The sequence below is a fragment of the Syzygium oleosum genome, unplaced genomic scaffold (assembly GCF_021117445.2).
Source record: "Syzygium oleosum isolate NSW1041296 unplaced genomic scaffold, Sole_v2.1 Sole_v2.24, whole genome shotgun sequence".
Lineage (NCBI taxonomy): Eukaryota > Viridiplantae > Streptophyta > Magnoliopsida > Myrtales > Myrtaceae > Syzygium > Syzygium oleosum.
Genome location: NW_026607508.1, coordinates 593,341 through 616,254, shown reverse-complemented (window position 1 = coordinate 616,254; position 22,914 = coordinate 593,341). Strand labels below are relative to the sequence as shown.

General features: G+C 40.7%; 1 protein-coding gene, 1 long non-coding RNA gene and 1 pseudogene across 4 annotated transcripts; all 3 read right to left on the bottom strand.

Moving 5' to 3' along the window:
- The window catches only part of LOC115661516 (tRNA-specific adenosine deaminase TAD2-like), a 111,373-nt pseudogene that overhangs the window by 61,465 nt on the left and 26,994 nt on the right, over positions 1-22,914 (bottom strand).
- On the bottom strand, positions 4,520-8,570 carry LOC115661514 (uncharacterized). Of its 2 annotated transcripts, none has more exons than XR_008814322.1 (5): positions 8,471-8,570; positions 6,948-7,039; positions 6,800-6,866; positions 5,374-5,533; positions 4,520-5,284 (listed from the first exon to the last, which is right to left on the bottom strand). It is a non-coding gene; the product is annotated as an uncharacterized LOC115661514 (long non-coding RNA). The 2 variants fall into 2 exon arrangements; XR_008814321.1 differs by having other exon boundaries at positions 7,002-7,039; positions 8,471-8,554.
- On the bottom strand, positions 9,315-20,846 carry LOC115661513 (TMV resistance protein N-like). 2 transcript variants are annotated; one of them, XM_056302550.1, is made up of 6 exons: positions 20,328-20,846; positions 17,825-18,291; positions 13,778-14,415; positions 13,408-13,686; positions 11,016-11,876; positions 9,315-9,771 (listed from the first exon to the last, which is right to left on the bottom strand). In XM_056302550.1, exons 1-6 carry the CDS (start codon positions 20,798-20,800, stop codon positions 9,406-9,408), a joined length of 3,084 nt encoding a protein of 1,027 aa, XP_056158525.1. In that variant the 5' UTR covers positions 20,801-20,846; the 3' UTR covers positions 9,315-9,405. The 2 variants fall into 2 exon arrangements, with proteins under 2 accessions (XP_056158525.1, XP_056158524.1); XM_056302549.1 differs by having other exon boundaries at positions 9,315-9,786; positions 11,022-11,876.

Sequence of the window (22,914 nt, the reverse complement as noted above, 5' to 3'; positions counted from 1 at the left end):
TCGGAAATGTCGAAATTATGCCTATGAACGTGGCTATGTTTGTGGGTCCATAAGTGACCTTGTGTGTTTATTGAACTGTGATTTTGATGGATTGAAATGTGTTTGATTATGTGCACGCATGGGCCAGATTAAATTAATTGTTGAAATTGGCCATGTCGAATGCTGAGTGAGCATGTTTTACGTGTTAATTGATGCGTGCACGGGCCACGTATGATGGGCCACTTGGGAGTGGTATATGTGTGTCGAGCATGCGCATGAGTAAGAAAGAAATGTGGTGTGGCATGTGATTGTGGAATTTATGTGAAGGTGTGGAAGTGCGAGTATTGGGATCGGGCCGAGTATCATAAACTCGGGAAGCGATCACGTAGGTCTGTTGCATTTGGCACAGGCTGAGGCTTGAAAAAGCAATGTTGAGAATCGGTCCGAGGCACGATCAGCTCGGGTGAGATCGGGATCGGACCGAGGCATTATAAATTCGAGTTTCGATCATGTAGGCCTGTCGCATTTGGCGCGGGCTGAGGAAAGTGTGAATGTGGGATCAGACCGAGGCGTGTGATGCTCGGGGCGCGATCGAGTGTGAATGTGGGATCGGACCGAGGCGTGTGATGCTCGGGGCGCGATCGAGAGGCCTGAGGCGTGTACGGGTACACGGGCCGAAAGTGTGGTGATGAATGGTCGTAGTGTGCCTGAGGTGTGTACTTCAACTCGGGTCACTGGCGAGTGATGTGGAAAAGAGAAAATGAGAACGGAATGAGTATGTGGGATGAGAATGGTACATGCGCGTGTTTGCATATGACGTGATGATGACTGAATGCGGATGTGCGCATGATTTTGCCTGATAATATTATTTGATGTGCCTGCGATGTGATGACTTGATGTGCACGAATGTGCGTGTTTGTGTGTTTGTCTGGAGGTACGTGATAGCGTAGGTAGGGTTTAAGTTGCAACTTATTGAGAAGTGTCTCATGGTTATATAAATCAAACCCTTTCAGATAACCCGCCTCAATAAGGAATCAGTCGCCACCGCCGCCGTCAGAATGGATGCCGTGCCAAGGACGCAAGGACTGGTGAGGAGGCGATGAGCTAGTGTTCGTGTAGTACCGCTTTTGGTAGATAAGGAATTTGCCTCTTTTGATGTATGGTTTTTAAGGTAATCGCAGTGGATGTGCATGTAAAATTTATGGACCCAGAAACATCGGGAAGGTGTAAGTATGTTCATATGTGGATAATGTAAGGTTTGTAAGTGTTGGCGGTTGGACGTGCAAGTTTAATTCTGGTGTTCTCCAATTTATTGTCCGGGTTTAATTATTTGTTTCCGCTATGATTGACTTTGACGCGAGACCGTTGAGTTGGCGACGTATTCCTGGGATGTCGCACCGTTCGACTCATGGAAGGGAGGTGTGGAAAGCATTGGATTTGAGTCAGGGCGTGACATCACAAACACACAATCGACGTACAAATTCTCATTTTTCCACCTCCAAACCACGACGAATCAATTCCGGCCCTTCACGACATTTTCACACGATTAATCGCCGAATCCAAATACTCAATTTACGTACCGAACGGCACATCACAGCACACCTATCAGCCCATCACAGCCCACTTTTGGTCTCCAATTTTCCACCAAAGTCTCCCAAATTTAATCCTTAGGCCCGCTAACAATTTCCGCTCCTAAAATCATACAAATCCGTGCCTAATTAAACTCGATTTCACTCCTAATTTTGTCCGTCGATACCCGACGTCCTAAATAGGGATTAGGGCGCGACTTACCAAACCCTAGACTAACACGGCTAGAGCGGAACGCGGCGGTGATCGGCGGGGACGGCGGCGAATGGCGGCGGGATCGGCGGCTTAGGCGGACGGCGACGGCGTTCGACGGCGTGGCTTCCTTGGTCGGCCAACTCACGGCCAAGAGAGAGAGAAAACCGAGAGGGAGAGGGAGAGGAGACGACGTAGGGTGATGGTGGTGCGGTACGGCAGGCAGTGGCCGGCGGCGACGGCGCGGCGATGTACGGCCAAAGTGGGGTGATCAGCGGTGAGGGAGGGGGAGAGAGAGAGCTCACGTGAGGGAGGGGAGAAAGAGAGGGAGCTCTCGGTGGAGGGGGAAAACCGGGAGAGAGGAGAGAGAGAATGAGGAGAGAGAGAGAGATTTTGGACTAAAATAGTCCAATTTTGACCAAAAGTGAGAAATTACCATCATGCCCTTTACTCACAATTTCAATCGATGGCTCAGATTCGATCTTATCTTCAAACCAACAGCCAAGATCGAATCTTTCCCAAAAATATCCAAGGGTAATTTGGGAATTTCATAAAATTCCAAGGGTAAAAATGTCCAATCAAAAAGTTAAAGCAAAATGACCAAAATACCCTTCCCTCTTAAAACTTGCCCTTAACAAATTCCTATGGGTAATTTGGTCACTTTCCTCATTTCTCGCCAAATCTAAATTTTTCTGAAGGATTCAGAAAATTCCAAAGTTGCACGTTCCATCCACAATGTCGTCCAAATATTCCGTTGTGACTTCCTAATTTTCCGATATCCAGTTTGGGCTCAAATAAATAATTAAATTTTATTAAACGTAACTCGAGCATTTCTCAAACTAACGGGCGGCTTTTTGGGGAAATTCGCATATTCGACTCGTGACTGATAATAAATCGAGTCACGTGCAAATTTATTCGGTTCGTGACGACTTTGGTTGTCATTTAAATCGCGAGGATCAACCGCTAGATCCGAGGGCCACGATTGTTTGGTATAGGTTTCGGATCATTCGTCAATTCATTTCGTGATCCAACGGAATCACCCGCGATCCACTACTATGATAGTGGCGAATTGATCCCTGGCTATCCTTGGATCAGCCTCCAGTGGCTCAAAATGTCACCTCGGCGATTTTCATGGTCGATAGTCGGTTCACGATCGAGTTTTTTGGTCGCGCGAATTTAAACCCCTAATTAGCCTTTTCCTAATGGTTAGTATCCTAGGAATGATCATTTCCGGACGAGAACTAACTACGAGTACGTTCATAAAAATATAAGCATTTTATAAATCCCAAATGGACAAATTTTCAGGATGTCACAGGATAGACCTGATGCGTATTTACGCTGGTCATTGGACAAAGCTCGGATTGATCGGAGGGCTGAGCTTGAGGCGTGTTTACGCGGGCTGTGGAAGGTGGGTTACACCCGAGGTGTGGTTACGCGGGTCATTGGAAAGAAAGAAATGTCCTGAGGCGTGGTTACACGGGACTGAGCCCGGATTGATCGAAGGGCTGAGCCTGAGGCATGTTTACGCGGACTGTGAGAATGGACCTGAGGCGTGTTTACGCGGGCAGTGAGAATGGACCTGAGGGGTGTTGACCCGGGTTGTGGAAAGTTGGCTGGACACGTGTGCGAAATGTGTTTGATTGAATTGGGTGAATGTACGTGTATATGGCGCTTGAGTGTTTATGTCGTGTTCTTGAGCTATTGAATCATAGTGTTTGACTAATGTGCAGAGGTGACGTGTGGATTGAGACGAGGTAAGTGCATGTTTGTGAATTCTGTACGTTACTTGTTAGATTGCATGTTAAGACTTGTCTGGGTACGCATTGGCCTAGGTGGGGTTTAGGTTATCTGCTTATTGAGAATTATTCTCATTACTATAATGCAAACCATTTTAGATCCCCGTCCTTGAGCATGCCACCAGCTAGACATTTTGGGGTCTCCATGCATATGGTGCATGAGGAGACAGAGTACCCGTTAGGTCCACATCAAACCTACATTAGGCACCTCACTACAGTATGGGTAAATGTAGGCCTAGAGGATTTGGAGCGTCACGCTTACTTGGCCTGGACTCATCATGTCGGGTTGGGGACTACCAGGCCAATCCGTGGTTTTGAGGGGCTACAACATGGGAGTGAGGGTGCTGTGAATTGGGAGCCCTGGGACAAGTATACTCCCGATGGCAAGGTGACGGACCCCGACGATCCACCGGAGAACCCTAGCCCCGAGCCCATGGAGTCTGAGCCTGAAGAAGAACCCGAGCCCGTGCCGGAGCCTATGGAGTTCGAGCCCGAGGAAGAGCCGGGTATTGAGGAGCGGCCGATCGAGATCAACTCGGACACGGAGTCTGAGTCTTCAAGGTCTGATTTGGAGTGGGTACCGTAGGGGTATTTGGGTATTGGGTGTAGGAGCTTTTGATAGGGCCCTTCTTGTGTATTCTGTAGTCTACCATGCCACATATCTCTTTTTGATGATGATGGTGGATCTTAACCCTAAGAGCCTAACGCCTGAATTGTATGACCGAATGTTGTAAGAGACGGTCTTCTAATGTTATGCTATTATTGTTTTGTGCAATCGTTATCCCTCTGTCATTATTTAATTGTCTGGGTTGTTTTATTTCGCTTCCGCTTGCGTATATGTGTGGGTGTTTCGTTTGGGTTGGCGACGTGTCCTGAGACGTCGTGTTCAATACAACCGAAGGAAGGGGTGTCATGAGCCCATTTGGGTTCAGGGCGTGACACACACACACCCCCCCCCCCCCCTCCCCCCCCGGGCCGGAACTTGAGCTTCTTCTTTCAAAACTAATAATTCAACAAAAAGACATTGTCTGTACTGCTCAAATCACAACGAGACAGATCCCATTTCACTATGTTTTAACTTTTAAGTCAACAAAGTCTGAGTAAAAATTGATGAGTTCTGGACAAGCTTAGGAAACATGAAATGTTAGATCATGGCAGCATCAGACAAATGAAAAATCATATGGGAAACCCATGCCATACACCTCAATTTAGCAAGCACATGACCTCATGTATGCAAGAAGAGACAATTGAAACTAATAAACAAGAAAAGAGATTTCTTTAATGAGTACACTGCCCATGGCATATCAAAAACCATTATTTCCTCATAGTTAAATCATATTTCTTTGAAGATGTTATATTTTCCGTTTTAAACTTGATAACATTAAAGACATCAAAGAAACTCGCTGCAGTGAAAAATTAGTTCCATAGACCTCCATTTATTTTCATGGTTATATGTAGCAACATTCAAAGTGCGACAACAAACAAAATTACAACGAAACCACACCCATCAGTAATCAACATAAGAATACATAAACCTCCAGTAAGCTTTAGTTGTCAATTGTCATATGTCACAATTTCAAAGAGGAGCTAAGTAGATATGGAATCAGCAACAAAAGCAAGTTTAGAAACTGACCTAATGCATGCCTCGAAGCTACTCGAATGCATCGACAGTATTGAGCCATAGCCTCCAAATTTATCATTTGCACAGCCATAATATACTTCCTTTATACCTAAAAATGGTTAAGAGTCATCTAATCATTTATGAAAAATCAAATTCTATGAAAGTTTAGTTCTATTTCGGTATGATCAACAGATGCACCAATGATCGATAATGCTGCTGCACACTTTATGCATAGTTCACATGTCACATAAAGAGAGCATGCTGAAAACTTCTCTGCAACTTCTGCAGACGAAAATCTTGTCCTCTGCCACTATTCAAAGAGAACATCAAGAGCTTCCATTTCCACATGTCTTGTTGCCTAGGAATGCGCAAGGAGAAAAGTAAAGAAAGCATATCAAACTTAGGAACTTTATCAGAGAGAAAGTTGCTCTTAGTGTAGTTTCAACATAAATTTAGGAAATACAGATAAAAAAAAACATAAATTTACGTAATGCATTTCAGGAAAAATATTTTCTCCTTCACGTTTATTTATTTTTTACTCTTGATTAACATTTGAGTCCAAATCTATTTCCTCTTAAAATCGCCCCTTCCGTATCTGCTCCATGTTGACTATACTTGTAAGGCTAGATCGTGTTCATCCTTTGCTCGGCAGACTAAGTGAGGTAGATTAGAGTGCATAGATTGTATCCTAGGGACAGGATTTTCGTCAAAGCCAACAGCATTAGATTATGAATCCTATTGGAAGAATCACTGTCTTTAAGACAGAATCATCAATACACCTTATCCGGAAATTTCATATCTTTCTTCAAATACCCACAACACTGAGAGTCTACGAGAGGATCTTATGCGTGAAGCATGGACAACTCTCTTTGCTCCTCACTATTAGGTATTCGATCTAATTTCTAGTACTCAAGCGTTACATTCTTTAAATTTTATGTGAAATTGCAGTTATCCTCCCTATACTTGAGATTTTGCAACGTCTCTTAACTCGCTTCCCAAAACTTTTGAATTTTGCATCTCTCACTACACCATTTTAATCAAGAGAGGTGAAGCCACCACAACAACTTGCTGTGATGTGATTTAAAGCAATAAATACGTGTCCAGAATAATCTATAAAATTATATTCTGTTTAGGCAATCAAGTACTCGTTAACATATCCAAGTATGCAATACAGCACAATCTATGAGCACTCAACATTCTGGTTCAGCAGCTTGCAACAGCTTTATTTCTATCCAAAAAATAAATAAATATCATTCCTCTATTCTCTCTCTCTCTCTCCTCATTAAAGCTTTTTCTTTGACTGTTCTCGGTCCGAAATTCAGACAGAGCACAATGGCAAACGAGAAACGTGAAACATTGTATATTTGTTAGCTGTAGTCATATTTTATGAAAGAATAATGAAAACAAGACCATTTACAGCCTAATAATGCATAGAAAATTGCACTTTTTAATAGATTTGTTCTGATATACTATTTTATCATATATTAAAGAAATATTTAAGGCAGAAACACAAAAAAGATCAACAATAACGAGTGGATAATGTGAGGGTATCAATTCAGAACAACAACAAAGTGCTGTTGGCGAAAAATTATAGAAAGGGGTGGAGAAGCAATGGTAGACATACATTCCGTGTCTCATTAGTCCTGTTTCTTCCTGTCGCAATAAGGTTCCCTTCCTCAACAATCACACAGCTGTTCAATCCAATTATAATACAAATAAAGTACAATGTGAAATCATTTACTAATTAAGACTGAAAATAATAATCATCTTACTTATAAAATATAGTAACACTGAAATGCACTTGGTTGCTGAAATCAGTTTCTTACCCAACTGGGACTTCAAGGCTATCCAAGGCAAGCTTTGCCTTATATAAGAAAAGGAGAAAAAAAATAAGCGCATAAGAGTCAGAATTCCTCTCATACGTGCATACAGGCAATTTAAGGGGAAATCAGAATCAAGTTGCCAGCAGTAGAACTATTTTAGTATCAATATGCAGCTACTAATTGAATGAATCCATGTCTCATAGCTATATGATCAAGATCTTGCAGGTCCTGTATGATACACTGGTCACAAACTTCCAAGTAATGATTGTTAATACATACTAATCCTGTAATTCAGATGCAAATCCCACTAACACTTAAACTGATATGGCTCTAACAACTGTAAAGAAAAAAAGCCACTAATTTAAGAAACTACATGTTGCTCATTCCAGTATGTCTTATTATTGGTACCTCGGAAGTTTATCTTTCATTAATCAGGTTTACTCAAACATTCAAGAAGCATCCAGGAGTTTTAGCTTCTCAGTCAATTTCCTTCATAAAGCTATGGCACATAAAAAATAAAAAGAGAATCCTAAGCTGTTACGAAGGATTCAGAAATCAGAATCGACTATCAGCTTCTTGTGCTTTTGACTCTATTCCACTGAATAACTTAAGTAAACGCCGTGTTTCTTGTGATTTGTTTCTTTTTCATATCCGTAGTCCACAGGGCGAAAGAAAATAACCACCTAACGAGTTATCCATGGGCACAACCGATGTTCATATTACTCTCAAGCTCCAAGTATTACTTTTCAATTCTCCCTAGTTGCCAAAGTAAACAAGCAGTAAAAGGACTCTGACTACCAAGCAACCTTTCCTGGTGACTGCCATCTCACTTCTTCATTCCTTATGGTTTTGCCTATTCAAGCACCTCATAAAACTTAGTGACAGAGTCCTATCCCAGTGATCGAAGTTCCTCACAATTCAATAAGCACCCAAACCCTCTCTCTCTCTCTCTCTCTCTAGATGGTTGTCCACTCCATTGCCTGGTTTCGGGTACGGGAATTACCAACCTATAGCACCCGGATTGGCTCAGTACTTCGCCTGAAAAGGGGATTGAACAAACCCATGTACACCCTACTTCCCATTGTTTCACTCACCCTTGCTTGTTTTTCCATTAAACCTAGACTTCACCTACTTCTTTGAACAAAGTGCTACCTATCAAAAGAAAGAAAGAAAAGCTATGCCTTCTAAGGATTGTTGCTGATTTCGCAGCGCGTAACGTCGATTGCCAATGAATTCACTACCAAGCATCCACAGACTAAACTTACTAAGAAACACTCAATCAACGTCTCTCGAAACAAATTCGACGATACATTCTTCAAGTTCCCACGCAATTGTAGCACCGAACGAATCGAATTCAAAATCCATCACAAGTATTACAAATAAACTTAACACACTTCGGATGTGCCAGACGTTGCCTGATCCATCGCAAGCTGCATGAAGCCCAGAACGAACCTCAGGAGAGAATCGCTCACCAGAAGCTACGTCATCGGTTTCCATGGCTTCGGACGGCGGCGGTAGTCCGTTGCTCCCTCGGCGGCCTTGAGGATCGTATCTCGTAGATGTACTTATCGTTTCTGCTGGTAGATAGAGATGATCCATAAACCGACAACGCAGATCCCCGGACGCGTCGGTGGAGTTGGCAGGCCACCTATGGCGGAGAAAAGAGGATTTAGCAGAAAAAAAAAGCCATAAAAAAACCAAAACTATGCCTACACATTTACCCTATACTATTTTTTGTGACATCAAAAATCTGAAACTATGTCCACCATAACATTTTTACCCCAAACTTATTCTTATGACATAAAAAACCCTAAACTTTTACCTATGTGACACATTTACCCTCCGTCGAGGTTCCGTTAGATGATTTTTCAGCCAAAATAATGCCGTTTTTTTTTTTTACTTAAATCACGTGGGCGCCATGTTAGCATTGTTTGCTTTCTGGCATTCATGTAGGCAAATTTTTAATGGTTCACATTAACTGAACTTTTATGGAGGTAAATGTGTCATACAAATATAAGTTTGAGATTTTTAGTGTCCCGAAAAAAAAATATAGGGAAAATGTGTTATGGTGGGCATAGTTTAGAATTCTTGGTTGCCTTTGCTGAAAAAGAAAACAAAATATATATAATACTTGGGTATAATACCCAAAGAAAGCCTAAGAGGAGAAGACCTGCTGATTTCTCTTTAATTCTATTTGACTATGTTCCTTAGCACTCCTCAGACGATCTTCCAAGTATTTTTGTAGATCTGCTTCGCTCAAACTATCTTTGTGCATAAGTGAAATCTCGGCTTCTAAATTTGTTGATTCAGGAACAATTTCGTAGAGTAAAGCTGGATCCATTAGCTGATTGTCTCGAAGAATAACCTTTAAATCGTCTTCTAGTGACTTGCATATTATTCGGAATCCTCACTTTTTCACGTTTTCACCCGAGAGTCTTATGCTAAATTGTGCGTAACTCCCATCAATTTGACCAAAATCAACTTCTTGCCACAGCTCAAATGGTTCAAAATACTCAAGCCAGATATGATCCGATTCCGACCCAAAGCGTTCGAAATATGGTACAAGGTAACTCCGAGGATCACCATTAACATGTGGTTGAAGCATAAAAGGGCATCTCTTTGTCTGGTCACCATTACCGAAAGCGATATAAAGAGCAAATCCAAAAAACTTGTCATACAAGTCCTCTGAAGCCATAAAAGATACGGAATCCTCTTCAACAGGGAGAACCCACTCTGGCATCTCTCCTCCTGGGAGAGTAATTAGGTAACCAGGGTAATTACGAAACTTCTGTTATAAAGATAGAGCATTAGAAAGTACCGAGTTTGTTATCCGTTTCCAAATAGAAAATTCAATTTGAGTTAGTAATTCTAGCGAATTCCACTTTAAACCGGAGGTGAATAAGTGAGTATAGATCCAATAATCCTTGCTTGCATTAACGTACAAGTCTCATGTGATAGAAATCATTCCCAAAAGCACAGTAGCCACCTACACTGATTATTCAAGCCAATGACATATGCAACATTTTCCTTGTTATTGGTATTGCTAGTATCCAATCAATGCCAAATACTGATTATTTACACCAAGATATGGACTATATGGTGCAAAATTTTTCTTTCTTAGTTTAACTTTTGTAATGTTTGGTTTTGATTTTATACCATCCTCATGATAGCTGATTTAAAGAGAGCAATTTGAAATTATGTTTTACCATCTGATCTAGCCATATCAATTAATGCCCATCTAAAAAAGATTAATTAATGAAGTTTTTCTTGGCTACATAATAAGTAAATTTCTTATGTAAATTACCTTTTATATATGGTAATTTGCTATGTAAGTTAATTATGCCGCTGTGTTTTCTAACTTTATTTCATTTTTAGTTAATAGTTAATGGTAAAAAAAAAGTAGTAAATGACAAAGTTTGTGTATAACTTCATAAATGAATTTTTCAAGTTCTAGTCCTAGAGAACATTTAACTAACACCCTTTCATATTTCCTTTAACGAAATATAGGTTGATGGAGGAAAATGGAGCCAATGATTGTTCAACACATGATATATCCATAGCACACTATTCTATCCAACTTTGCATTACTGTATCGATATGTCTATAAGCCTAAGAGGTTTCACAAGTAGTAAACATTTTTATCCTCCTTGATCAACGCCTGAGTTCAAATCACCACATTGGCACATTTTCTCTGTGCTTCTCCCAGTAACATAAACCTGCATGTCCTCAGTAATTACCCCATGTTGGTGGGTTCGGCCAGAGGGGGGACTATCTCATCTAGTGGAGATTAGTTGGGTACTCAAAAAATTAGGGGCTATCACATTGATATAAAGAAAAAACTCTTACATTATTTTGATAATTTCTTTTGTGAGAACACGCATTGATATAAACAGTTTGACCTCACTTTATATTTGTTTGCTTTTCTTAAGCCTCCACTTGCATTTTTGCTATTGCCATATACAAGCACACACTGGATCCAGCATATACTCCACATCGGTTTATGAGAGAGAGAGAGAGTCTAACCTGGTCAAGTGGGGAAGTATTAGCCATGGTCAACTTTCTACGGACAAGATGGCGAAATGAAGTTAAATCTCCAAATTTTTGCAGAGATTCGCAATCATCCGCCTGAAAAGAAATCAAAAGTGGTGGAAGCTCGGGAATCTCTCGTAATTGATGGCATTTTCTAACATTCAGCTGGCACAAATGATCACGCTTAGTGATGGACGTAGGAAGACTAGTAAAATTGTTCCTCTGCAGATATAAACTTTCCAAGACGGGAAAACAGGAAAGATTCTCAAGAAACTCTACTTTGGACAAATTACATCCTGAGAGGTCTAAACTGTATGACTTTGGAAGTCCAGTCTTCATGCACGGATCAGCTGAGTCCTCATACTTTGGAAACCCAATTAAATTGGTGCAAGAGCTAACTTCCAAGCAATGAAGGTTTTGTAGTTTATAAATGCTAGATGGAACATGTTCCAGGTTCTTGCAATTTTGTATGTACATTTGGTTCAAAGAGACAAGATTTTCTATTGATGTAGGAAGCTCTTTAATAGCGGTCATTTGTAAATAAAGCTCTCCCAAGCCTTTGAGTTTATGTGGAATATCAGGGAATCTTTCAAATTTTGTGCATTTTTCAAGATGGAGACGTCGGAGATTTTTTGACTTCAGCTCATTTGGAAAAACACTAAGTTCAAGGCACTCCCTTAAATCCAACACCTGTAACTTGTCATGATATGCAATGGACTCATGGGCTTCTACCAAGCTTTTGCAGTTATGCATATACAATTCCTCGAGATTTGGAGTAAACGAGAGGTCAGGCATGCGAACCAACGACTCGCAGTAACTGAAATTCATGTACTTCAAATTTTGGAAGCCCTGCAAAAACAGCGAAACCAGCTTTGATAAACATTCTAAAAGGGAAAAAGGGGTGTTTGTATGATGATGTTCCTTCCTTACATTTAAACCGTGGAATTCCCGTTTGAGGATAGGTTGCTACTGAGGCATATCAGGTGTTGGTCTTTCAAGAGATTATTATATTTTAGGCCATCAATCGTAAATTTTGAGCAATTTGTTTATTTAACGTAGAGGTGATATGTTGCAAAGTCCACAAATAGCTAGCTATTGTACGTAGACGGGGAAGTCAAACTCGTGAAATGATGGTAATTTAATATTGGATATCATTCGCGTTGTCCATGATTTTATATGTTGATCATTAATAATATCATAATTTATTTGTAGGGGCTTAGCTTGATTGAGGGTTATAAAATTGCCTCCACAACACATGGGGGAGATTGGGTTTATCAGGGGAAAGAACACGTCACAATTACATATCCTCAACTGTTATATAATCTATATTGACCGGGTGAACATTGAATATGCCCTTATTACATATCCTTAGGCCACAGCACTCTTCATGTGGAAGGAAGCAAGGAGCTTCGGTACATCAGACAACACGGGACCTACTATTCAGGTTTCTGAGTGAATTTCTTAATTTATTAATTAACTTTTCATTCAAAGTTACTATGAAGTGATTTTGTGAGTATTAAATATCGCATTGAGAAATTACTAAACACTTAGAAACTTTACTAGTAATTATACATGCATACTTACATATATATGTACATTTTAGTAACTCAGAGTTAACTCTTATCATTTGACATTTTGGATATTATTTGAAAGAATTGAATAATATATAGACACACCATATAAAAAAAGGTCACAAGTAAAATTGGGGTAACAATTGTTAGAAAAGATTAGAATAAGTATCATTAAAAATCCCAAATCAACATGCAGATTTACCCCTTATTAATTTTCGTCTTACGAAAATCCTGCACTGGTACGATTATGATACATTTATCAAAATCTAATTTTCGTTTAATAAAACATCCCATACCGGTACTCCTCACCCAAATCTACTCTCTATTTGTAGATGAAAATTAGTTTGGGATAAAATGGTACCGCGTGTCATGCATGTGGCAATCCCAAAATCTAAGTGAAGGGTCATTTGGCGAATAGGCGAATGTGTGGCATGTGACAAAACTATACCACATATCATGCCATGTGACAATCATAGAAGCATAGGAAAGTGCCACATTGTGAGTGTGGCTGTGGGCCACGTAACAAAACGATGCAGCGTGTCAAGTCATGTGACAATCATAGAAGCAAAATGAAGTGTCACGTGGTAAGCACAAGAGTGAACACTTTGTCTGATTCTGGCTCTAACTATATATAATAGATGAAGGTCAAGAATATATGTTTTATCACAAAAGAATTTCCCAAAAATCAATAAAATTTAAAATTTGTTGAAGTTTATCAAAGACAATGAAACCAACTTTGAAAAACATTGGAAAGAAAATACAAATTTCATATATTGAATTCAAAAGGGCTAATGTAGGTAAATGCTCACCTTAAATTGATTTGGCACTACTGTGATACTGTAATTGCTCATATCAAGTCCCACTAATTTCTTTCTACCAGAGGAAAATTTTGGAATCTGAGGAGCACATCCATTCCATCGAAACCATCTTAGCTCATTAGGAAGACATATAGGACCTTGGAAAGAATTATGCACATTTCGCAAAATGAGCAATCTCAACCTTCTCATTTTTGTTAAATCATCAGGAAAAATACATATTTCTGTTGGCTCAAGTGGCTCCACCACTATGGCTTTTACAACACAATCTTCCTGTATAAAGAAGACTATTTGGGTTATGCAAGTTCAGTAATTAGAGTAAAATAGATAAGGAGCAGAATCTGATCATATATGCAAGTCTTACCATGTCACTTGACAGAACATCGACAACGTCATCATACAGCCATAGTTTGTTGTGTTTCCCAGGATCATCGCTTTCTTGGTTCACAATATCCATACCCATCAATTGAATCAAGTCATGAATTTGTATGTTCTGGCACTCAATTCTTATCAAGGACCTCTCTATGAGAATTTGTAATCCTATCACTGCCTTAAGATCGCAACTATTGAGAACTTTCTTTACATACTCACTATCCCAAACCTTAAAGAAGCAGGCAATGTGGAGAAAGATCTCTTTCACTTTTGGCTCTAGTCCACCATAACTTATTTTGAGCACATCATTGATGCCTTTTTTAGGAGCCGTAGAAATTTCATCCTGTGCACTTTCCCATTCATATTCTCTTCTACCGCGTAAGAAGGAACCTAGCACCTCAAGTGCTAAAGGAAGACCTTTAGCATGATTTAGAACGCTATCCACTAGATCTGTCTTGATTTTAAAATTTTGGTGTGTCGGAAAAGCATGCTTACTAAATAGCTCACGAGCTTCACTGTCATCCAGTTCTCTAACTTCGTACACATGATATTGATCTATCCCGAGATAAGTTAACAAATGGCTATCTCTTGTAGTAACAATGATCCTACTCCCATTACGAAGCCACTTACCTTGTCACGCCCCGAACCCCATCGAGCTCGCGACATCCCGCTCCGGTCGAAATAATGCGACGTCCCAGGAACGTCGCCGACCCAACCCAAACATCAGAGCCACATGCGGAAGCGAATAATAAAACCCCGGACAAATAATGACGACAACGGGGTAGAACAACTGAACAGTCCAGCAACCACATATTCATACAACACCAAATATACAAACATCATATTCCAGACATAAATACAGACTAACATCCTCAGTCACCGTTTAAACAAAAGATCGAGGTCTGGTTAACTTAACTTCCCTATGGGTCAACCCGATTTACACAACCCCTAAAACCCTAGGGAAAAACCTAAGGATCGCCCTCGTCCAGTCTGCTTCTGAATTTCTGGCTTGAAACTCTGGAACTCACCTGCAGCTCCACTGGGCACCAACAGCAGCTCCCCGGACTTCCAAAAAGAAAAGGCGCACTTCCCGGGTTTAGGACCGGGGGTCTGAAAGTGGCGATTATACAACCGTGAGACGAATCTCAATAAGTGTACAACCCCAAACCCCACGTAGGCACTCACGTACCGCCAGACGAAAACACACATAACACACAACGATCGGCCAAACTAACAATCACATGCGACCCTACCTGGAATCCATCACGCACGTTCCTGCACGTTAGACAATAACACAGCCAACACATCACAGCAAGGAATCACAGACGCGTGCGTGCCTCAATTATAAGATAGAAACCACTTGGGCACGTCCCATACCGTGCCTAGCAGTTTCTACCCCATAATTAAGCATCACATCACGCGATACAAACACACTCGCACGCTACTCACACCATGCGTCACTTTCCACAATCCTCTCGCTTGTCTTGCCAAATCCCACTCATTCTCAACCTTTCCACCACTACCGCGCCCGCGTAAAACGCATCAGGCCAACGGTCTTCTGACCACGTCAGGCATCGACACCTCGTCAGGCCGGGCATCGTCACCTCGTCAGGGACGGCATCGTCCCGCGTAAACGTACACGCCTCAGGACGGAATCCTACACACACTTTCCTTCTACCGCGCCCGCGTAAAACGCATCAGGCCAACGGTCTTCTGACCACGTCAGGCATCGACACCTCGTCAGGCCGGGCATCGTCACCTCGTCAGGGACGGCATCGTCCCGCGTAAACGAACACGCCTCAGGACGGATCCTTTCCAACCAATCCCACATTTCCAAACCTTCGTTCCACACTCTCCACACGTACCACGCCACCACACAAACACACTGCCAAACATACACACTTCACACACATTCCATAATTTCGCATTCTCGTCACACGAACACGCACCATTTAACCACACGCTCTCGGCACGCGAATTCAATGCACATTCACATTACCATATCACCACACTTCACGGCTACATAAACACGGCACGCCACCACACCACATTCAGCCCAATGCACAAACCAAATCAGCCCACAACGATTTCCAAGCCAACCAACAAGCACAATCACACAACCACGCACAAATTTCCATTCAAGGCACAATCCCATTAATTAATCGCACAAATTAATTCCGATCAAACCCCAACATCACAGCCCTAATCCAAGCTCCCTAAACCTCAAAATTCTTCGCCTAATCAATCCGCAACCACCAAATAATCAGTCACTCAAATCAGTCCCGAACAGCCCCTAAAACAGTCACAAATCGCCTAAACCGAGTCCTAAACGAGTCTAGAAATACCCGAGCTCCTAGGTAGTTTTTGGGGGAGACACTTACCCAAAAAAGGCGAGACAGAACGGGGCTGGAACGGGCCGGGACAGCGGCAGCAGCGTCGCCGGCGATGTACGGACGGCGTGAACAGCGTACCGTACGGACGCGGTGAACAGTACACTCCGTACGGACACTGTACGGACAGGCTGGGACGGTGGCCGGCGAGGTGCCGGTGACAGCCGCGGCGTCCGACGGTCAGGCGCGAACAGTGATCCGTACGGACGGTGAACAGTACCCGTACGGACTGTGCTGGACGGCGACGTACGGCGAGGCTGGACGACTGGGTGTCGACGGAACGGCGATCGGGGCTCCGGCGAAGCTCCGGCGGTACTGTTTGCAGACCGGGAAAGAGAAAAACAGAGAAACAAGGCTGTTTTGGACAAAAACTGGGGCCGTGGTGGTGCACAGAGGTGAAAATGGTTGTCTTGGTGATGTTGGCTTGGTGGGCAAAGACTTGGTCATGCTTCGGCGTGAACGATCACGGAAATGGCGTAAACGTAATCTAGAACAAGAAACGGAGAAGAAGAAGAACTTGCACGGGAAAATAACCAAATAGCCGAGAGGAGAGAGAGAGGTCTGGTCAAATAGGTCAAAGATAGCTTAGTGGGATCCAAGTGTCACAATCTAGGCCCATTGGACAATTTTGCCCCTAATCCAAGGGCCCAAATTTGATCCAATCCAATAATTTAGGGGTAGAATGGTCATTTGCTCTTAACCATGGTTGACCAGACCTGGTTTGGCCTTAACTCACCTTGGTTAATCCCAAAATTAAATCCAATTTTCGGAATTAATCAAAAATGGCCTAGGGGCATTTTCGTAATTTTCCGATCCCGAACCGAAATTCCAATTTTCGCACATACGTGTTCCATATGTGCGTGGCCAACATAATATGGCGTCGGAATCGCGAAATTCATCGCGCAAGCCCTCGAAAATCCACGTCAAAGTGTCGGGAATAAAATAATATTATTTTTCCAATTTTTGTCGAAATTCCAATTTTTGGCCAAAACCACTCTGAATGTGCGTGGCCACCCCAAAATGGCCTTGGCCGCGAAAAATAACCTCAAACGGCCTTCGAATCCAGCCTCGGTGCCCACAGGGGCAAAACCGTAATTTTTCCGGCCCCGGACCGAAATCCATTTTTTTTCGCAGAAATGGGTGGCCCCAAGGTTGGCCAAACCAAAAACGTCATCGGCCATCCAAAATTGTCACTTTCAAAATTCTCGATTCCCGGGCCCGAATTCCAAGAAATGACTAAAATCGAGCAATAGCAACTTTAGCTTATCTCTGGCTAACGGGTGGCTCTCTGGAATTACGCGCTCTCGACCCGTGACCGACACTAAGTCAAATCACGTTTAAGTTTACTCCACCCGGGACGACCTCGGTTGTCATATAATTGCGAGGGTCTGTCACTAGTGCCCTTTGGTCACGATCAATCAAATAGATCGGTCTCGGTTGGCTCAAAACATTTCCTCGTCAATCGATATGGTCGAAGTCGAACCCAGGTCGAGTTCTTTGGTCGTGCGAACTCAATCCCGTAACGGCCCTACCCCTAAGGTTAGCATCCCGTGAATGCGCATTTCCGGGTGAGACCTCACTATAGTGCATTGGTCAAATTCATTTCTTAAATCCCGGGAAAAGGATCGAAAATTCAGACTGTTACATACCTTCTCCTACTGAAGCATGTAACTGGCGCAAGTCATCCACGTCATCAAGGATAAGGAGAACTCTTTTGTGACAAAGTCTTTCTTGTATTAGATTAATACCTTTGTCAACATTGGACACTACTAATATTTCTTTCAGTGCTAATATCTCAAATAGTAATTTTTCTTGCAAAGTTACTAAATCCTTGTAATCTTTTGAAACTTCTCGAACATTTGCCAAAAAACATGAATTCCCAAATTGATTGAAAATATCATTATAAATGGCTTTGGCTAAAGTCGTCTTTCCTATGCCTCCTTGTCCCCACAATCCCACCATGAGAACATCATCATCAAACTCAAGGTTTAACATTGATTTTAACTTAACCACTCGGGAATCTATCCCAACCGGATGTGTAGCAACATGCAAAAGTGTTCGGTCTAGGTGAGTGGAGATTTCCGTCACAATTCTTTGTATAAGCTCTGACTCATCTCTGAAAAAAAAAAAAGAAGTTGTGGTACCGTTTTAGCAATTTGAATAAGCAAATAACAAGCAATTACTAGCCAACGATGACAAAAGCAGTGCATCACATTTTTACATAACCACGGCCAAAACAAAATGTATTCCTACCAAGTCGAATTAGAACTCAAAAGAGCTCCACAACAATCGAAACAAGTTCAGGGTTCAACTTTTAGTCATCCAAGTGATTCATGCGCTTTTGATTTATACAGGACGATTTAGTTATTTTTTTTTGTTGAACTGTAATATGTAATTTATTTATACGCTTAATCAAAAAAAGTTATTCAGGACTTTGAACGATGGTTGAGATTTTGATTTGAAAACTATCAAATTACGCCGAAGCGCGATGTCATTGCCTTACATGGCCTGTGCACACTGATTATCATGTATCAAGGGCAAAAGGACACTATAAGTGCCATAACTTGTGTACGGAGATCACTTTGGTGTCATAACTTTTTTTCGGATCACTTTGGTGCCAAGTCGGAGGAAAAACGATCACTTAAGTGTCATAAGTTTTTTTTGGATCACTTCAGTGCTAAAATTTTTGAAAAACGATCACTTAAGTGCTAAAATTTTTGAAAAACGATCATTTAAGTGCTAAAATTTTTGAAAAACGATCACTTAAGTGCCAATCTCCGGTGAGCCTCCGGCGAGCCACGTCAGCTTCAGAAATTAATAAAAAAAAATGCCACGTCGGATTTCCGGTGAAAAATTGTGTACGGCACCGGAGTTGGCACTTAAGTGATCGTTTTTCAAAAATTTTAGCACTTAAGTGATCGTTTTTCAAAAATTTTAGCACTAAAGTGATCCAAAGAAAACTTATGGCACCAAGTGAGCGCCGTACACAAGTTATGGCACTTGTAGTGTTCTTTTGCCATGTATCAAGTGTTGGCGAACTTTCTCTTTCCTTCCAAAGAAAAGGGATAGGTGTAGTAACACATACTTAACATTTTGTCCATTGATTGATCAAGTTTTAACATTTTATATTGTTCCAATAAGTCAGTAAAACTTTCGGGCAATGAAGTCCTATTGTCAAATTTTTTTACGGTAAAAGCCACGTGTCTATTCTATGGTTAGCTACATGTGATTTTTCAAACTCAAAATGCCACCGGTAATGAGTTTATGACTCGGACCTTACCCAAATGAAAGAGCTATGGACCTTACCCGAATGAAACAAGGCTTAGCAAAAGTCAAAGGCAGAATTCTATTGTTTTTTTTTGGTAAGGTAAAAAAAAACAATAGAATTCTGCTAAAAATAGTTTTTTTTTTGTGATAGTGAATTTCAATAAGTATTTGTAAGTATTCATAAAATTGTCGGTAAAACATGATCAGTGACCTTTTCCTTTCCCATAACTTGTTAGTACCTTACCAACGATTTTATGAAATCACCAATCTTTTTTATAATTAGTAAATAACTAATTTTTCGTAGTAACTTACCAAAATTGATTTGCATTACTTATGGCCTCAAACTTACTATTATATGAAATTACCAACATAAATTAGAGTGACTTATCAACATTCGTTATATTAAATAATTACCTGCTAGTTTTGGGTTACCAACTCTCACTTGAGCGACTTATGTTCTTTTAATTGACCATCTTTTTTTATTGAGTTACCAACTCTCATTTGAGTTATTTACTAACTAATTTTAGAAATTGCCGATCTTAATTAGAGTGACTTACGAACTTCTCTACAATTAAGTTGCCAACTAATTTTGGGTCATCAATTCTCGTTTGAGAAACTTGCCAAGTTTAATTTTCTTTTAATTATCAAATTTTCTTCAATTTTGCCAAATTTTATTTTTCTTTTTCAACTAAATTTTAAATTTACCAACTCTTATATGAGATTACTCACTTTAACTCAAGCTGCTAAAGAATTTTCAGAAACCATAAGATGAAGCAGCTATGCATATACTTACAATCATGTGTGTGCAGACTATTTACAAACAATCTCTATAATTACTTGTAAAAATTGGTTTCTTATACAAAATATGAACTCCACTCTACTTACCCATCTTTCAAATGCCACCCAGACAAGTTACCAGCATCGAAAAGAGCTTTCTCCCATCTCTTCACTTCCTTCAAATCCTTCCCGAACTTGGACTCATGCTTGATCATAGCTTCTCCGTACCTCTCTCTTGGTGTTCTCACTTCTCTAGGTTCCACTTTGTAAAACAAGGGAAAGACCATGAGATCTCTTTCTTTCTTGCACTCCATGATTCTCGCCACCTCTTCCAAACACCACCATGAGGAAGCGTAATCCTCAGAGAAAATGATTATCGCGATCTGTGATTCCTCGATCGCCTTCATAAGCGCCGGCGTTATTTGCTCTCCTTTCCTGAGCTCCTTGCTATCAACATAAGTGTAGATTCCTTTTTGGTCAAGAGCTCTCTGGAGATGATCGAGAAAGTTGTTCCGGACGTCCTTGCCTCTGAAACTTAAGAACACATGGTAAATCCTTTCACGTTTCGATGAAGAAGCCATTAGATGATGGAGTTCAACAATCTGCAACGAATATTAGCTTAAGATCTGGTAGAGTGTTTTTAGGTAATCCGTTCACCATTCGATCTTCTTGTTGATTTATTCTTATACTAAAGGATAGAGGCGCATGACTTTTTTAGGACAGGGTCAACAAAAAAGAATATTAGAAATTTGGAAAATGATGGTGCTTCTGGATGACCAAGATATCTAATAGGTGTGAGCACGTGGACTTATTTTTCCTGAAGACCGCATATCACCGGGTTATTCCGATTGGCTGATTGATTGACGAGTTTGTTTGTTTGATATTGTATTTATTGGTAAATTGTCGACAAATTTGACCAGTCAACAAGCCAAATAGCCGACGAAGGCAGAGAATAGTATAGATCACTACTGGTCCCAGTGGACTCAATTATTGCACAAACTAACAAAGAAACTTTACTGGCTTCCTTGAAATCACATCCACGACCTTCGAGTAGTTGTTTCTTCTTTGCTAAATCGTAATTAAACACGTGACCCCTCAAAATAGACATGGCCACGGGCCGATTTCGGCCTGGAACCGGCCCGGGTCAAACCCGGGACCAGCCCATTGATAGGGCCCGCGGTTTAGAACCGGAACCGGCCCGTGGCCTACGGGCCCGGTTCCGGTTCCAACAATTTTGGAACCAGCGGTTCCAGGCCCGGTTCCAAAAAAAAATTCATTCTTTCTCTTTTTTTTTCTCCAAATTTGATTATAATATACGTTTTGATTACATTTTATATTGAATAATTCATTATTTCATAATTTGATAATTCATTATTTTTTTATTTCATAATTTATTTTTTAATTTTTACCGGCTGGTTCCGAACCAGGCCAGAACCGGCCCGGAACCACCGGTTCTGATTCATACATGGCCACGAACCGGAACCGGCGGTTCCGGTTCGTGGCCATGTCTACCTCAAAAGACACATCATCATACGCACGATCAAATATATCGGCAAAGAACAATATTAGATCTATTAATAAAATTAGAACTTTAGAAATGGTTCTTAAGTGTGGACCGCTATATCTAATAGGTGTGAACCCATCAACTTATTTTCTCTGGAGAACGGATATCACGGCAATATTCAGATTATCTTATTTTACACAAGTTTCTTTGTTTTTATATCAAATTTATTGTTAAATAGTTGATGCTCTTGAGCGGTCAACAAAAGTGTTTTCAATTAATGTACCGGATTCGAGGCTTTTGTCTATGTAGTCTTCGTTTTTCTTTTGGAAATTGAAGTATTTCATGTCATTAGGTTAGCTTTTATCATATGCTCACTAATAGAAAAAATTTATGGCTTCCTCGAATGGCAATCCCAACCTCCAAGTAGTCGTTTTTTCTTTTTTTTTCTTTTCTCCAAACTGTCGATAATAATTTAACACATGACCACTCAAAAGATATATAATTGATACGAACAACTAAGTATATAATTGGTCTAGCCCTATTTCGTTATTTTTATAACTTAGGGGCACGAGAACAAAAGCCCAGCTACCCCGGAAGCTTATATACCTCTCTAGTGAAAACTCTTTTATCATTTCAACACTGCAAAAGACATGATATATATCTATATGGCTATTTTGTGAAGACTTCATTGAAAGAGTAACCATTGTAATTTATGGGTCATGTGGGAGTGAAGAAAGACATCCCAGCCATACCTGTATGCTATGAATATTAAGAAAGTTTTATTGCGAATTTGATCACAGCGTGACACGACTCTAAAGAATGACAAGTCTAGACCTCTTGGATGTCAATCATATTCACATGTAAACAAATGACGGAACTCTGTTTTACCCTACATATGAAAACAGTTCTTTCTAATAGTCAAAGAATTACAACATTCCAGACTAGATGTTAAAAGAGTAAGTTTTTCAAAGTTTATACCTCTAACCTCGAAACAAAACTAGTGCTTCAAATAAGACCATAATGAAGTCACGCTTTCTAAACATAACAGCAAGATGAAAAGTAACTCAAGGGCAAGGAGTGTTAGCATTTCGTGTACCTAGTAAAGGAGAAGAAGCAAAATTGTCATAGTTTATGCAGACATTTTGGGAGACAACTCCCCATTTTGATGTAATATGCAAGTTTAAGGAGGCC